This window comes from Alosa pseudoharengus, unplaced genomic scaffold (genome assembly GCF_046254945.1).
Source record: "Alosa pseudoharengus isolate Yale_2024_CS ecotype anadromous, Long Island Sound unplaced genomic scaffold, YU_APseudo_1.1 YU_APseudo_1.1_scf_14, whole genome shotgun sequence".
Lineage (NCBI taxonomy): Eukaryota > Metazoa > Chordata > Actinopteri > Clupeiformes > Clupeidae > Alosa > Alosa pseudoharengus.
This window is the reverse complement of record NW_027468609.1, coordinates 25,192,952-25,208,949: the sequence shown is the minus strand read 5'-3', so window position 1 is coordinate 25,208,949 and position 15,998 is coordinate 25,192,952. Positions and strand designations below refer to the sequence as shown.

At 40.8% G+C, this 15,998-nt stretch overlaps 1 protein-coding gene across 1 annotated transcript; it reads left to right on the top strand.

The window, feature by feature from the left end:
• The first annotated feature begins 457 nt into the window (after nucleotides 1-457).
• On the top strand, nucleotides 458-9,655 carry LOC143123165 (transmembrane protein 150A-like). Its single transcript, XM_076284356.1, has 8 exons — nucleotides 458-504; nucleotides 1,073-1,325; nucleotides 1,489-1,536; nucleotides 1,668-1,754; nucleotides 2,437-2,504; nucleotides 2,843-2,970; nucleotides 4,037-4,214; nucleotides 6,846-9,655. The coding sequence occupies exons 2-8, from the start codon at nucleotides 1,261-1,263 to the stop codon at nucleotides 7,193-7,195; spliced, it is 924 nt and encodes a 307-aa protein (XP_076140471.1). The 5' UTR covers nucleotides 458-504; nucleotides 1,073-1,260; the 3' UTR covers nucleotides 7,196-9,655.
• The last annotated feature ends 6,343 nt before the right edge of the window (nucleotides 9,656-15,998 follow it).

Here is a 15,998-nt window from a genome sequence, read left to right as displayed (position 1 = left end):
AAGATCATTTTGTTTGACAATGTTTTTTTTGTGTGTGTATTTTTTTGAGGTGGCTAACTGATTTAGTTAAAATAGCTGAAATTGAGAACACTGTCAATTAAGACACCAGATGTTTAATGACAGCTTATCTTATTTAGGATCACAAACTGAACACAGTTTGACTTTTTTTTTTCAGACATCAGAGTAAAAAAATAAGAGTAGGCTAACGTGTGTAATTTACAGAATTATAGTAATATTTCCAGGGTCTAAAATGTAAATAAAAGTAGGCCTACACCCGAAACTAACGCATCATCAAATCGCACATCATCAAGTCAAAAGGTGTTATTTCAAACAACAAAGTTCATGCTGCATATTTGGATGCTGCTGCAGAGCAATATTTTGAGCACGTGACACTTGCGCGTACGTCCTCACACGTCCTTGTGTCCAACAACCATCACCATCAGCTAGCTGACTGGCTAGCAAGTAGCTTGCTTGCTTCGCACAGGTGTCGCTGGAGGACCTTGGGTGAGAATTTATCCATACTTTGATTCTTACTGACCAGTAATGCAATGATATGGAATTGTTGAAAATTACACAATATATATGAAAACGTCGCTAGATTATTCATTGGCGATGTTTGTATATCTAGTTTTGTAGCTTGCTGATGATATCGTTTTGTTATCCCTGGTAAAACCGCCTAGCATCATGCCATAGCCCGAGAGTAACGTTAATATTGTACTACAGTTGATCTAAGCTGCGCTGACATTTGATTGCAAGGTTCATATTGAATTCGATATATTTCTGCTGTTGCAGAGATGGTTATATGCTTGTACGTAATGTGTTGTTACTATACAACGTGAACTACCTATCTTAGATAGCTAACTTGGGTTATCTGATCATTGTTGCCGGCCAAAATGGCATTACGGAGCCTCTTGCTAAGCTTATGTCGGCAGCTTTGAGTATAGTTAGGGGCAGTCTAATCCTACTTTACCAAGTAAGCAAGATCACTCATTTATTTATTCATTCAGTATTGGTGTATTTTATGTCATGCATTTTCTCTTCAGCAGTCAGTAAAACACACTCTTTATTGTAGGGTGGGTGCATTGGTGGTCTCAACGAAGCATCGGCCAATGTAGCATTCACAGCAGCAGTATTGCCCCGTTGGTCCTCTCATGCACTCGCACTGCATGGCTTCACCTGCCAACGTCTCCCTTCTCTTCACTTCACCCCTGGGCCACTACTCCCTCATGCTCTGGTCACAGGCCCCACACAGACTGCCCAATGACCGCCTGGATTGTCCTGCCCGTCAGCCTTGCTGCCTTCTCCATCACAGGAATATGGATAGTGTAAGCCTCTCCTTAGTATGTGAACTTTTGGCAGTTAAATATGTATCGGCTTACTGAAGTAGAGGTCTGTTTGCTGCACACTGTATTAACAGCTCTCATTGTGTTTACTGTACACTGTGAAGTCCTCGGGCGGAATAACATGTGTAAATGGATTGTTTTCCAGCTATGCCATGGCTGTAATGAACCACCATGTTTGTCCTGTAGAGAACTGGTGAGTGCACTATACTTTCTACTTCATAGTGTGATGGGGCATATTGATTGGCAAATGGTAGAATGGAATAATGATGAATGCTGTGGTGAATCTATCTATTGTTGACTATGCCTTGTCTGCCCGTGTCACAGGACCTACAATGTCACGTGCACTGAGGAGACAGCCAGAAGGGGTTTCCCCAAGACATGCTGCACACTACAGGATATACCCCTAATCAGGTAGGTGATGTTTCCATTTAACCTTTTATTCTTAGGGTACGTTCAGACTTGGCTTCTTTTTCTGACCGCAGACCGCTTTTTCAGTTTTAACAAATCTGCCATCGTTTTTTGTTCCAAAAAAAAGCCGGACCACAGGTCTTGGTTATCTGCTTGTGATTTGTCAAAAAACAGTGTGACGTAGGGCGTTTTCCCACTAGAAGTTGAACATTTCTCAACTTTTAAAACAACTCCGAGCTGCAGAAAAAGAATCCCGCGATCGTGTTTTTAAAGAGAGTAAGGACTTTTTTTGGTAAACACAGTCTACTCCATAGAATTATAATGTAAAACGGACACCGGCAGCTGCGAATAAATATGCCAAGTCTGAACGTACACTAGTGTTTTATTACTCCATAACATACAGTATTAAACTAGTAGTAGAATGCCAACTATTAGACCACGGATAAACCTGCCATGAAGATTTCTAATGCTGATTAGTGTAATTTTGAATCTATAAATGTTATCTTACTATCATGTTTCCTCACAAATCGCATATCCATAATTACATAAATCCTACCTAATGGGCACATAAATACCATAGCAGCGAGTGACACAGAGGGACCATAAAAGAAACACCATTCACACCCATCTAGTCATTTGCTGCATGTGTGTCAACACTCTCTCCCTTAATGTGTTCCTCTTTCAGCAAATGTGGCTCATACCCCCCAGAGAGCTGTCTCTTCAGCCTGATTGGCAACGTGGGAGCCTTCATGGGTAATACCCTCTCCTCTGCTCTTGTGCAATATTAACCACTATCAGTACATTGATTGTGCGTGTATTTGATCTGCCTGTTAATGTGTGCATGTGGTCCATACCTAAAGTAAATTCTCTCTCTCTCTCTCTCTCTCTCTCTCTCTCTCTCTCTCTGTCTCTCTCTCTCTGTCTGCTCTTTATCACTCCTCTATATCCTTCCTTCTATCTATGTCTTCCTCACCTCTTTTTATGTTTGTCTCATAAAACACATCTGTACTGCTCCTCTCCTCCCTCTTGTCACCTCTCTCTCTTTCTCTCTCCATTCTCCTCCTCTCCATCACTGTTGTCTCTCCCTGCAGTGGTGATGGTCTGTATGCTCCGCTATGCCCAGGTGATTGAGCACAGTCACCACTGCTGGACAAACACCAGTGCCCTGGTGTCAGGCTGTGTCAACGCCTTAGGTCTGGTCATGGTGGGGAATTTCCAGGTGAGTCCATCGCAGGGTTACATTTGTGTTAAAAGTCGTAAGTATATTTCTGTGGACGCGGCTATGGACACGGTGCTCATGACACAAATATAGCCCGTAGTTCTAAATGTACAGTACGCCATATTGCTATATACCAGTATGGCGTATTCATTTAACCTTTAATTATTCTCGGAGGTTCATTGAGGGTGGTCCTCATTTTCAGTGAAGCTGAGATTACAGGAACAATGAAATAACAAAAGATATAGTATAATAATTGTGGTAATAAGTATAGGCCTAGGCCTATAAATAAAATAAATAATAAGATAACCTACATAACATTATAGAGGAGGAAGGAAAAAATAAAAATAGTTAAAATATTAATAATGGAATAATAACAATAATAAAATAACATTTACTTGTACAATTTGACATAGGAAGGTTTGCGATTACAGATCTGAATTGATTATAGGAAAGCAGAGAATTCATTTTTATATTGCATTGAAGATAGGAAGGTAGGGGCACCACAACAAAAAGCCGACACCAATGATTATGTCTCCTCTCTGTCAAAGATGACCTATGTGTTATAATGGCCATCACCAGTAATGAATCTCAGGGCAGAGTAGAGACTGAGTCCAGGGCTTTAAGTGAACAAGCAGTAGCATTTCTATACATCACATCACCATAGTCTAGAACTGACATAAAATATCGTATAGTAGCGTATATCTAGAACTACGGGCTAAATTTGTCTCATGAGCACTGTGTCCATGGCCGTGTCCACAGAAAAAGACACAGTGTGTGTGTAATGATGAGTAGACATTTGACTTAAACGTGACATCAGGCCCTAGAAAACTGGTTCTAGACAGTATGTGGAACAGAACAATATAGTATTACCTAGAACCAGTTTTCTAAGGCCTGATGCCATGTTTTAGTGTCTACTCATCTTTACTCATCCACTTTAACAATGAATCGCAAGCATGAAAAGTTCCACACGGTGTGACGGCATCTATGCAGTGGGTATTGAAGTTTTGACATTTTATTTCATGTAATCCTATCTCTCACTGTCTCTCCTTCCGCGTGCTCTTGGCAGGTGGACCATGCCAAGTCTTTGCACTATGTGGGCGCGGGAGTGGCGTTCCCGGCGGGGCTACTTTTTGTGTGCCTGCAGTGTGTGCTCACCTACCGCATCGCTGAGACCACTCTGGACTACTGGATGGCCCATGTGCGGGTAGCCCTCTCAGCCGGGGCCCTCGTCTCTCTCGTCCTCAGTATCCTTACAGCGCTAATCTGTGTTTAAATAGCCTGGATATAAGGGGGAGTGGTTTGTTTGACTTGTTGCCCAATGCCCTAATTGCCCCTTGATTGTAGGTCTTGACAAACTGAAAGTGCACCCAGAGGTTTGCATAACATTGTTTGGTGTCGTTTTTTGGGCCTGACAATCTTTTGGTAAATTGTGTGTTGTATTGAAACAGATGTCAGTGCATCATAGAATGTTAGGGTATAGGTGGATAGTGATGAGTTGGTTATGAGTTGATTCCTTGTTTTTTCAACCGCTGTGCTGCAGCCCATTAGAGTGCCATGAGAGATTGTCAGATCTCTGGCATGGCAAAATGTCAATTTTCGCTTCATTGGTCAAAAAAAAGGAATCTTCCGTAAATGTAAAGAAATACACATTGCCGGTCGGCAGTAAAACGGACCCCTAAAAGGGTCTTGCATAGGCTACAGGTTATTATAAGGCAGGGGTTCCCAAACTTTTCAACCCGCGACCCCCAAAATAACCGTGCCAGAGACTGGCAACCCCCACTATCCCTGGATGTGACTCAAAAAATAAAATTAAATGTGCGCACCGGCCATACGCACTAGGCTTATCCAAACACGGTCTTAACGACAACACAAAAGAACAGAGCAACCTGTTATGATTTTACATATAGAACTTTACTATATGATAAAAGCAGAATACCTTAGTCAAAAAATAATATCCATGAGTGCACATTATTGCTGTCATGTGCAAACTTAACTTTGAAACATTACTTTAATTTCCATTTTAAAGCACCAAAGCACTTTTCCTGTCGCACGCACGCTTGTTTATCCAGCACTGGCTTTGGAAATAACGATGTCTACAGACAAGGTAGAGTACGTTGCATGATTTTATGAAAGTATAATGTATTGCGACATCAGAAGCAAGTCAAATTTGTAGTTTCTTATGTCTCATTCCATCGAACTACAGATCCGCTACCCGATCTGGCAAACTTGCATAGTTCGGTTATAGCCGATAGAGGGTCGCGAAGAGAATGCAGAAGTGCCGTTCACCTTGTTACAAGTTGATGATTTTGGAAACAATATTTTAATGTACAAAAAATTATTTGGTGTTGCTTTAACAGAAGAATATCTCAGTCAGGGTAATATCCACAAACTGTTGTAAACATATGTACATTGTTGCTGCGCAAATTTACATTTTGGCAACTACGTTTCAGCGTTAATCTCATCTAATGAGATGGATGCACGCTATGCGCGGAACACAGCAAGTCCATTCTTGGTTTAATTGTGGAGACGGCCACACGGAGATCATCCTCCACATTTAGACGCGATCTGTATTTGTTTTTAATATATGTCAGTGCAAAGAACGGCGTCAGTACGTCCATCGCGGCCTTGGATAGCTGTGGATATTCCCTCTCGACTGAAATCCAGAACTCAGCAAGCGTCTTGGAATTAAAATCTGTCTTTAAAGTGCGGTCACATGACAGCTCAACCAGTGCGTCCTCCATGCCGGCTGACAGATGACTTGCGGTGGTTACAGTGAATGGTGATCTTATCCAGTCATAATTTTTCAGAATTTTATTTTTTCCAAATTTATTTGATTTATGGAAATCATTTCGCGACCCACCCCTCGCCGTCGACCCCCACTTTGGGAACCCCCGTTATAAGGGACTAGCATTTATTGGAGACTTATTATTAGACTTAATATTATTAGATGTTTTAGGCAATGGTACGTTTTATTTGTGTAACATTTGTTATGTTGGTGTGCTGATGTGGATTTTTTCAGTGTCAGAAATGTGGCACAAAAAAGGTCACTGCCCATGGTGATAGGATATATAGTTTCATAGTTGTATAATTATACAGGAATAAAGTGCCTGTTGGAATATAAAAGAATAATTATCATCATAAATGGCTGATGAGATAGACTTGCAGATGTAACCATAGTTCATTATGTGTACCTTAGACTACACAGTCACTTGCTGAGTGCTCATTGAAGAGGCACGATCCATTTTAACCATCAAATAGCGGTGTGATAAGGCATACCTGTTTCAATAAGGCCTCGATGTGCCTAGTTTGTCTCTCTCACACAGGAAATGAATTGCAAATGATCCACAGATCTCTGTCAGTTCCAAAGGTCAGTTGTTGCTCAGCAATAGGGCCATATATTTCCTAGTGGAGAAACACAGCGAACTTCTTTGTTTGATTCGCAGTCAGTGTGTTGATTGCTTGCAATGCATAAAGATAATGTACATTTGGCAAATGTATGAGTAATGCCACCTCAACCCTGAAATATTATAATCATGCTGAATTAGGAACCACACTGATATGTATCTAGATTTGTTTTAATTTAACACCTACTGAAAACTTCACTAGGCTTTCTTTAGTATTCTATTTGATATATCTAAACTCCAGTCAACTTCTTGACTGATTTTATGAAGTGGTGTTGAGAAACGTCTTGCTCGTTTATTTGTTTAAATTCATTAATTTGTTTAAAAACAAATCGATGATCAACAGTTACTTAGAAATTCATAGCAGTTTTTTTTTAAAGGGGTGGATTTCTGCTTTAAGTCTCAAAATTGTGCCCTCCAGGCACATATGCCTATATGTGAGAACAGAAGCTCCTTAACCCAGCCATCCTCCAGGTGGCGCTTTCTTCATCCACGAGAGCTTCGTCCTGCAGCACGCGGCCGCCATCTGCGAGTGGGTATTCACCGTCATCATCCTCGTCTACTACGGCACCTTCACCTACGAGTTCGGCACCGTCACCACTGACACCATAATGGCCGTCCTGGCGCAGCGCAGCAGCCTCCACCTCCACCAGCCCACCGGCGTCATCATGGGGGGTATGGCTAGCATGGGGGGTATGGCTAGCATGGGGGCCATGGGCAAAAGCGCACCCATGGGCTTCGGCGCCCACGACCTGAAGTCTCCGGGTGCTGGAAGCACCTCGGCTCACCTCACCTGTAACCCCGAAAGCACGGCCATGCTGTAACCCGGGCAACGGCAACGGAGGTGCCGCACCACACCACAACGACACTCGAAACCTCGACAAGAGTTTTCAGCACTGCCCACAGCGTAGCACTGCTACCTAAGGGTGTTTCTTTTTCATGAGAAAACAAACAAACAAAAAAAACCTGGGACAGAGAAGAATTAGAAATAGTAGACGTAGTAGAGATAGGCTGTGCTTGAGACTCCCTCCCCCCCTACCTAAAGTAATGTTGACTTTTATCGCGAACGTGCTCCCAGTTCTCAAGGCAATATTTTGCAGCGGATGTGAACATGCGTGGGGAGGGGATCCAGCCTGTTGTCTGTTTGAATGAATGTCACAGGGACAAAAAAAAGATGGGAATTGCAGAAAAAATGTGTACAGATGATCAGGATGCTTGGCCTGTACCTCAGCTCAATATCTGGAGAATGCTTCTCTCCCTCACATTTTATCACCCAATAATGCACGGACACATACACACACAGACTCACACACTCACACACAGGATGTGTTGGCGCATGCCCCAGTGTACCATCACTCAAAACGTCCCGTGACGACGTGGTGAACACTACCTCAATTCAAGTCGTAAATACAGTATATCCCCTTCATAGTGTCCTTTGTTCAATCCATACTCTTCATGTGTGGTTTTCAAGATGTAGGGGCGGGGGGCATTGGGGTGTAGACGGCAGCAATATTTGAGTGTATGTTACAGATGTGAAGTCGCTCTAAACAGCAATATCTGATCTGTGAAAGTATTTAATGCAATACCTGAGGGGAATTGTTCTCATAGTCTATTACCTAGCATTAAGTGAGCCTATATGGAAAAGTAAGCAGAAGAAATGGTCTGTAAAGGAACAGTTGAACTGGAGAGTACAGCATCATGGTGCAATGGCTTGCCATCTCTACAGGAATGCCTCTAGCACGGCTATGCATTTGTACAAGCACAGCAGATCTTTTCCACCTCAGCCATTTTATATGTTGCAGCTGAGCAAACAGAACTGAGTCTTAAAACATGAATTATTGATCTCTGGGAGTATGGTGCTTACAAGCAATGTGAAGCTAATTAATGCCTTGAGCTTCAATTGTACTTGCTCCTCTATGGTGTGCCAAAATGGCTGCTGTGGAAAAGGGTCTGTTGACAGCTTTTTGCAGGTTTGAAGCTGGTAGGGAAGTATACCTCACCGGCATGGGATAGGAACCCCTGCTGCTTGTACTCTGTGGCAGTGCAAGCCCTGGGTAGAGGATGAGGTGCAGAGCTCTCTGGCCCACCACATGTGTTGAGGCTCCCTGTTGGAAGACTGCTTGCGTCTGGTGAAAGCTAAGCTGAACACACTAATGTGCTCAAATGTATCCCGTTTGCTTGTACTGTAAGTGATATCGCATTAGTACAGAATGCCCCAAAGCATCACTGAACTATAATCAAAAAGTAGTTTAACTTGAAGGTAAGAGTCAGCAATTGTTTGTTTTTTTTGCTCGATTTTTTTTGTTTGTTTTGTTTTTCAAATCATGTTGCTGGAAGGGACCATTTTTGTATTTTTAAGCAACCAAACAAAACAAATACATCCCCTTTCCACAATGTCTTCCCCAGGCTCCCTCTCCTCTGAATGTCTGTAGCCTTGGTTATGATATGACTGACAGAAACATCATTGCTCTGATTGGTCTAGTCATTCTGTTTGTCTGGAAATATGTGTCACTTTGTTACAGAGCCTGTCATAGACAATTGAGTTTTTCTTTGAAGCATACTGTGTTGAAAGCATGTTGAAATGTAAGGATTTCATTATGAATTAGCATCGCTGATCCCACTTTTAAGACTGTATTGTTGTATGTCATGTCATGTGTATGTAAAGGATACGGGCTTCGCATTGAAGAAAAAAAAATATTTGTGAAGAATGAAACAAGCTACATAGCTGGGTGCCATTTCATGAAAGCATTACAGCCAAACTTTCACAACCTATGATACACGATGCAATAGAGAAACTGGTCACTTTTATTCACTTATTTTTTACTATGGAAAAAAAGTGATATGATTTGAAAACTTGAATATTTTCTGAATAGTTTCAGGAAAAAGAAAATCTTGTTGATAAGCACTGTCATATGTTTCTGTGAGTTTGTATGTATTATTCATTTCTACTTTGTTTTTTTTTTAACGGAAGAGCCCCATACCATAAGGGCATGGCAATATGAGAGCCATTCCACTGTCAATGCAATATACCATACCTCTGTAGCATTTCAACTATAAGGGGCATAAAAAGAACTGTTGTCTTAATGTCAAACAAGTGTACATTGTGTGACATGATACATTCAACCACTGTTCCATCCTCAGAAATCTGCAGTTATAGGGTATGCAGGGAAGGCTTTAGTAAGAACTAAATTTATATTTAGGACAGCGTTCATTTGTAATTTTAACATTGTTTTAGGGTTACTTTTGTTGTATGGAATTTCTATTCTATTCAGACACAAATTGAAATGAGATAATAAATGACTATTTATCACTGTATCTTTTGTTTTTGTGTGCTAATTTGATTATTATGATTCTAAAAAAAACTAAAAAAAGAGCTAAGAGCTCAAAAATAGAGAACACATATTTTCAAGGTTGTAAGTTCACCAGAGTTTAATTTATAACAGACTATAGGACAGAGCCATTACACATTAACATCTGGAAACAGAAACAAAGTGATCTGACAAAGCCCTCACATACACATCTTGGTATCACTACCAAGAGTGCTTAACAGGACGATAAACACTACATATCACCATCTTTAGAGTAATAAAAAAAACCTCCACATTCAACTTGACTGCAAGGATATGCATGTCTCAATTACAGGCTGTGTGAATGAGAACCCGTCCAATTCCAGTAGTGTTAAGGACTCCAGATAAACAAATCCTTTGCAGAAATAATCTGCCTTGTCATGGTTGAGAAATAAATCTCAGACTGGAAAGTGAAACCCATTAAACATAGTGGAATGGTAACCTGTTTTATAGCCTCAGACACTGTTTACATTAGCTTTTCCTTTCACTTCCTGTTTGTAATAGAGAGCTCAAACTCATAATGAATTTCTTTCGGCAAAGTTAGACTAAGGCTACATTCACACCGCAAGTCTTAATGCTCAATTCAGATTTTTTGCTCAGGTCCGATTTTTTGTTTGGCTGTTCACATTACCTTTTAAAATGTGGCCTATATCAGATTTCAGTGAGAACTGTTTGCGGTTCCGAATTGACCCGCATGTGCAAAAGAACAATGACATCAGCTAACTCCCACCATACTGTAATTGTGACAAATGTCGATGTAGATTGACATAAAAGTTGCATCAAGTCCGCCTTGGTTGTTCACACTGCGGCCACATTGACAAAAAAACTGACCAGGCCTGGGTATGATTCAGGACCACATATGGAAGAGGTCTAAATCTGATTGGAAAAAATCAGATCTGGGTGAGATTTGGGTGTTCACACTTCTTCTGACCTGGTCACTTGACCCCCCAAAGAATCAGATTTGGGCCACTTTTGCCTGCAGTCTGAACGTAACCTACCAAGAATTTTAATAAGTGTTCACCTGCAAATGCCAACATAACCTCAGTTTCAAGAATGGACAATGACTTTTGCTCACAATGAGATAGCTTTGTATTCAACAGAAGATGTCCTAGTAGGCTACAAGACCCAAGACAAGAATGGTCATAAGGACTGAGAGAAAGTGGAATAGAACATTATGTCCAATATTCCAATATATGGTTTAATGTTCTGCATTGTCCAATATTCCAATATGTGGTTTAATGTTCTGCATTTCTCATTAGTGGGTCACTTTGATACTAAAAGTATGATTCTATGTAATGACATATCTGTACTGTCCCTGTGTATATCTCTGTGTGACTGTGTTTAGAGATAAGCAGGAATATTATGACTATGCAGTGTTTCACTGTTCTGCATGGCTGCGTCAGTAGCTATCTGCTCCGGATTGCCAGGCTGCCACAAATCAGGGTCTGATTCAGTGTAGTCCACATGAGATGGGATGACCAACGCCATCTCCCGTCAGCCTGGAAGGATACTTAAACTCGAACTATTTCCTTGTCTAGTTAGAGCAGCTGATGGATCTTTAGGTGAAGTCATGCTGTTTCTCCCTTGATGCGCATCATTGTAAATAAACTTCCTGATTTTTCATACTATTGGTCTGACTGGGTCTCTATTAAATCTATGGTATCAAAATTACCATCAGGACCCAGATAGCAAAATCAGATTGGCAGATAGCGGACCGCTGGTGATATGCCGCTGGTGGCATGCCCACTAGTCCACCGTTGGACCACAATCTCTTTAAATTTAACTTGTCATGAATATTAAGAAAAGTTAATAAAATTATATATGGAGTATAACTGAACAAATGAAAAAGATTTTAGACAAATAGTGGCAATTATTGGCCAATTTGTCTGCAACCCGCCAGCGGACCGCCAGAGAACCGATGAGCAAAATGCCAGCGGACCGCCAGCTATGCCCCCAATTGTCCGACAGTGGTCCGCCAGCCTCTTGCTATCTGGGGACAGTAGATTAAGAATATTGTTTTGCTTAACTATCCATTAAATGAGGACATACCATGCTCAAAAAATACTCTACCATTGCTCAAAAACCTGTCATGTCATCCTTGTCCTGTTGTGTACATATATAATACATTCAAATACATAAAAACATAAGAGTACCGTAGATTCCACAGATCATATCCACACCCAAACTTGTGTTAATGCATTTCAATATGCTAATGCACCCATAGTCGTATTACTCGAATGAGAAGGCTGTACCCCTGTATACATTTGGGCTTTGCACCACATTACATAGACTTGCTTCAGCCAGTACCATCACACCGGTGTGACAGGAATGTTGAAAATGATGTCCTTAAGTATATCAGACTTGAATTCAACATGGAATTTTAGAACCTTACATTGTTGCGGAACAGAATCAGTGTTACAGTGTTAAAAACTCCCCTGCTGAAGGGGAACCAATACTCCCCTGCTGAAGGGGAACCAATATCACTATTTAATCATTAAACTTGGGCGCTCAGTACCAGTGCTCTATTTTGTGCAAGTCACAGTTACGGAGCCCCTAAAGGGACATGTGGGGGAAAAAATTGTTTTGGAGTTTCTGGTGCGCACCAGAACTTTCTTGTGCTCACCAGAAATTCAAAGCCCCTAAGAAGATACGGGCAAAAAGATTATTTTGTAAATTTCTGGTGCACACCAGAAACTCTCACATGCTTACCAAACATGTGTTTTTTTTGTGTTTGCACAAAAAATGTGTCCCCTTAGAGGCTCCATAGAATGTCTTTTTAAGTGAGTATTATAAAGTGTGTCACCTTTGTTGTTGGGTAAATACACACTGGTTCAAGATGGTGTACTTGTCCTCACACTGACCTTGTGAGTAAGGTCACCATCGAGGATGGATAACAAAAATGTCCCCCGAGCTCAGATCCGTTAAGGCCATGTTTACATATAACAGCATGAGACTCTCAAGAAAACACAAGGGAATATATCTGCTCCCACGACACAGAAAAATTATGTCAAATAGAGCAGCATCTTCCCTTTAACAGTCTTTACCAGCTCAGCTCCTCTGAGCTGTTCAGTTACGTCCACTTGATTCAGTTGGCATGGGAGTGATGGCATTGTTGGATGCGGTTGTAGGGCCTCCGTCTGAGGTACTGAGCATGACGATGGCCACTATGATGATTATCAGGAACAGTACCACCACAATGGCTATGATTCCAATCTTGCCCTTCAGATTCTCCCTTTTCTGCTTGACTAGGACTTTCTTTGACTGCTTGTGGAAGCTATGGCTCTAGAAAACAGATTGGGTAACATGAGATATGGATGAAGATGCCTCCCACACTGAGAACTAACTGAGGTAACTCAATAGAAAGAAAGGATAACACTGAAGTAAGGAAAGGAGGGAGAGAGTTGACACTCACACTGTTGAGAAGTTTCGCAGCACGTTCATCCAGATCTGTTAGCTTTTCCCCACGTTCATCAGCTTTATTGACATTCTCCACCATAAGCACTTTCACCTCCTCCACATCCTGTTGGACTTGCTGTAGTTTATCAGTCTATGGGGCAGAATCAAGTATAAAAACAACACTGTAAAAATATTTAGCCACTTTCTGAGATAGACTATGCTTTTATCAAACAACTACTTTTGACATCCTGTTCAAATTCATTTTGATTCTGTGAAAGGTCATTCACACCAGTCATACAGGATATATAAAAAAAAGAAAGAAAGAAAAAGCATTCGCATGACCTTGCCAAAAGACACCACTCGGCATCCAAGTTTCTCACAATGAGACTCTGGGTGGTGTTAATAAGGGGTTTTCATGCCAGTTGCAAGCTCGCTGGTTTACACAAAAACGCAGTGCTGCTTGAACAAGCACAACCAAAGTTCTGCAGGCATTTTGCCTGTAGGCCTATAAGCTAACCCTCTCTGGCTATATTACGTTACGTTATGCGGTTTGGTTCAGGCGCGTGTTATTTTACTTTCTATTTCAATGCTTAGGAATAAATGAATAACAAGAACCTATCACACAATATTTTATTCGACACCAGTTTGCAATGGGAAACAACGCGTGCTTTTAGCCCAAATGGTATTGATTTCTGAGACTTTTCTAGTGAAACTTGCGCGTTCGTTTTCGTGATGCAGTTTTCACTTCGAGTCGAAAAAACTAGACGTTTTCCTTCGGGTATTAAATAACCGGAGTTTTGTGTCGAGACAGACCTTTTTGATTATCCGTAAACGTAGTGTAGCCTATTCTGCTATTCTCGCAGAGTAGGCTATAATACATAGTTTAGTCTAGGGTTAGACAGCAGCCGATGAGGGGAAATTCAAGCAAGTTGTGGCGTCAAAAGTAATGTTAACATAAACTTCCACACTAGGTGATATAGACGTTTTCATGCAATCAATACTTTACAAAGAATGTCGTTCAATAACACCCAAATAGTTGGTAGGTAGAATATCTTATTAATGAACGTTCATGTGTGAAAACGAAAGAACAAAGCAACCTCAACTCAGATCTGTCATTGCCACTCATAGTTCTTACCATTTTCCTTTTTTTCCCCCGACTGGATCCAAAAATGTAAATCTGAAGAATGATTAACAATAGCCTAGTTCAAAAACATAGAAGTTGTTTAATACGAACAACGTCAGATTAACTTTTTTGCGTCGAGTCTTCCACTGGACTTGGAACGCGCATGTTCGTAGCCTACACCAGATTGCCTTGAATTGAAGGACAGGTGAGATAAGATCAGATGGGCACAACAATCCAAGTACCCCTGGCTGCAGCTTGCAGATCGAGGCTGGGCTCAATGTGGGGCGGAGCGCAACGTTGAGCTCAGCCCAAGATCAACATGTCATTCCCCGTTCGCCCACATTGAGCCCAGCCCCGATCAGCAAGCTGCAGCCTGCGCCAACCCGCATGCAGCGCCAGGCTACTTGCAGCCTAGAGCTTAGATCGGGCCCAAAAAATCAAGCCCGACCCTACCCGAGCCCGTGCACATTGTGCCCGAGCCCGACCCGGCCCGACACGTTAACTGTAATTATGAACCGTGGTAAAGTTGGTTTTATATTGGACGTTGGATATTCGACACATTCGAAAAATCTATTTAGCACTGACTACGAGGGTCAAATTTGTGTCAAACCAACTTTAATGTGTTTAAACAAGGCCTGCCTATATTACACAAAGCTTCTTTTGTCCAAAAACCCATGTTTTGATTTTATGATTTTTTTAGGCTGATAAAAGATTTCAATCTATTATGCGGCTTCACCTTTTGACTTACCCATACTAAAACACATCTCCTGAACTCGGCTTACTGCCCTTTCTAGTACACAAAGCTTCTTTTTCCCTAAAAACTACTCTTTGATTTTATACAATTTTTAATGTTAAATGTTTCAAATCTATTATGCGGCTTGCACTTTTGACCTACCCATGTCAAAACACATCTGGTGAACTCGGATTACTGCTCTATATAGTACACAAAGCTTCTTTTTCCCAAAAATCCATTCTTTGATTTTATAAATATTTTTTAATGTAAAAAAAATGCTTTAAATGCTTTAAATCTATTATGCGGCTTGACCTTTTGACCTAACCATGTCAAAACACATCTGTTGCACTCGGCTAACTGCCCTACATAGTACACAAAGCTTCTTTTTTCCAAAAATGCACTCTTTGATTTTATATTATTGTTTTACAATTCAAAAATGCTATAAATCTATTATGTGCCTTTACCTTTCGACCTACCCATGTCAAAACACATCTGCTGCACTCAGCTAACTGCCCTACATAGTACACAAAGCTTCTTTTTTTCAAAAACGCACTCTTTGATTTTATATACATTTTTTACTATTCAAAAATGCTATAAATCTATTATGCAGCTTGACCTTTCGACTTACCCATGTCAAAACACATCTGTTGCACTCAGCTAACTTGCCTACATAGTACACAAAGCTTCTTTTTTTCAAAAACGCACTCTTTGATTTTATATACATTTTTTACTATTCAAAAATGCTATAAATCTATTATGTGCCTTCCCCTTTCGACTTACCCATATCAAAACACATCTGCTGCACTCGGCTAACTGCCCTACATAGTACACAAAGCTTCTTTTTTTTTTAAACGCACTCTTTGATTTTATATTAATTTTTTACCATTCAAAAATACTATAAATCTATTATGCGACCTGACCTTTTGACCTACCCATGTCAAAACACATCTGCCGCACTCAGCTAACTGCCCTACATAATACACAAAGCCTATTTTTTTCAAAAACTCTTTCTTTGATTTTATATTATT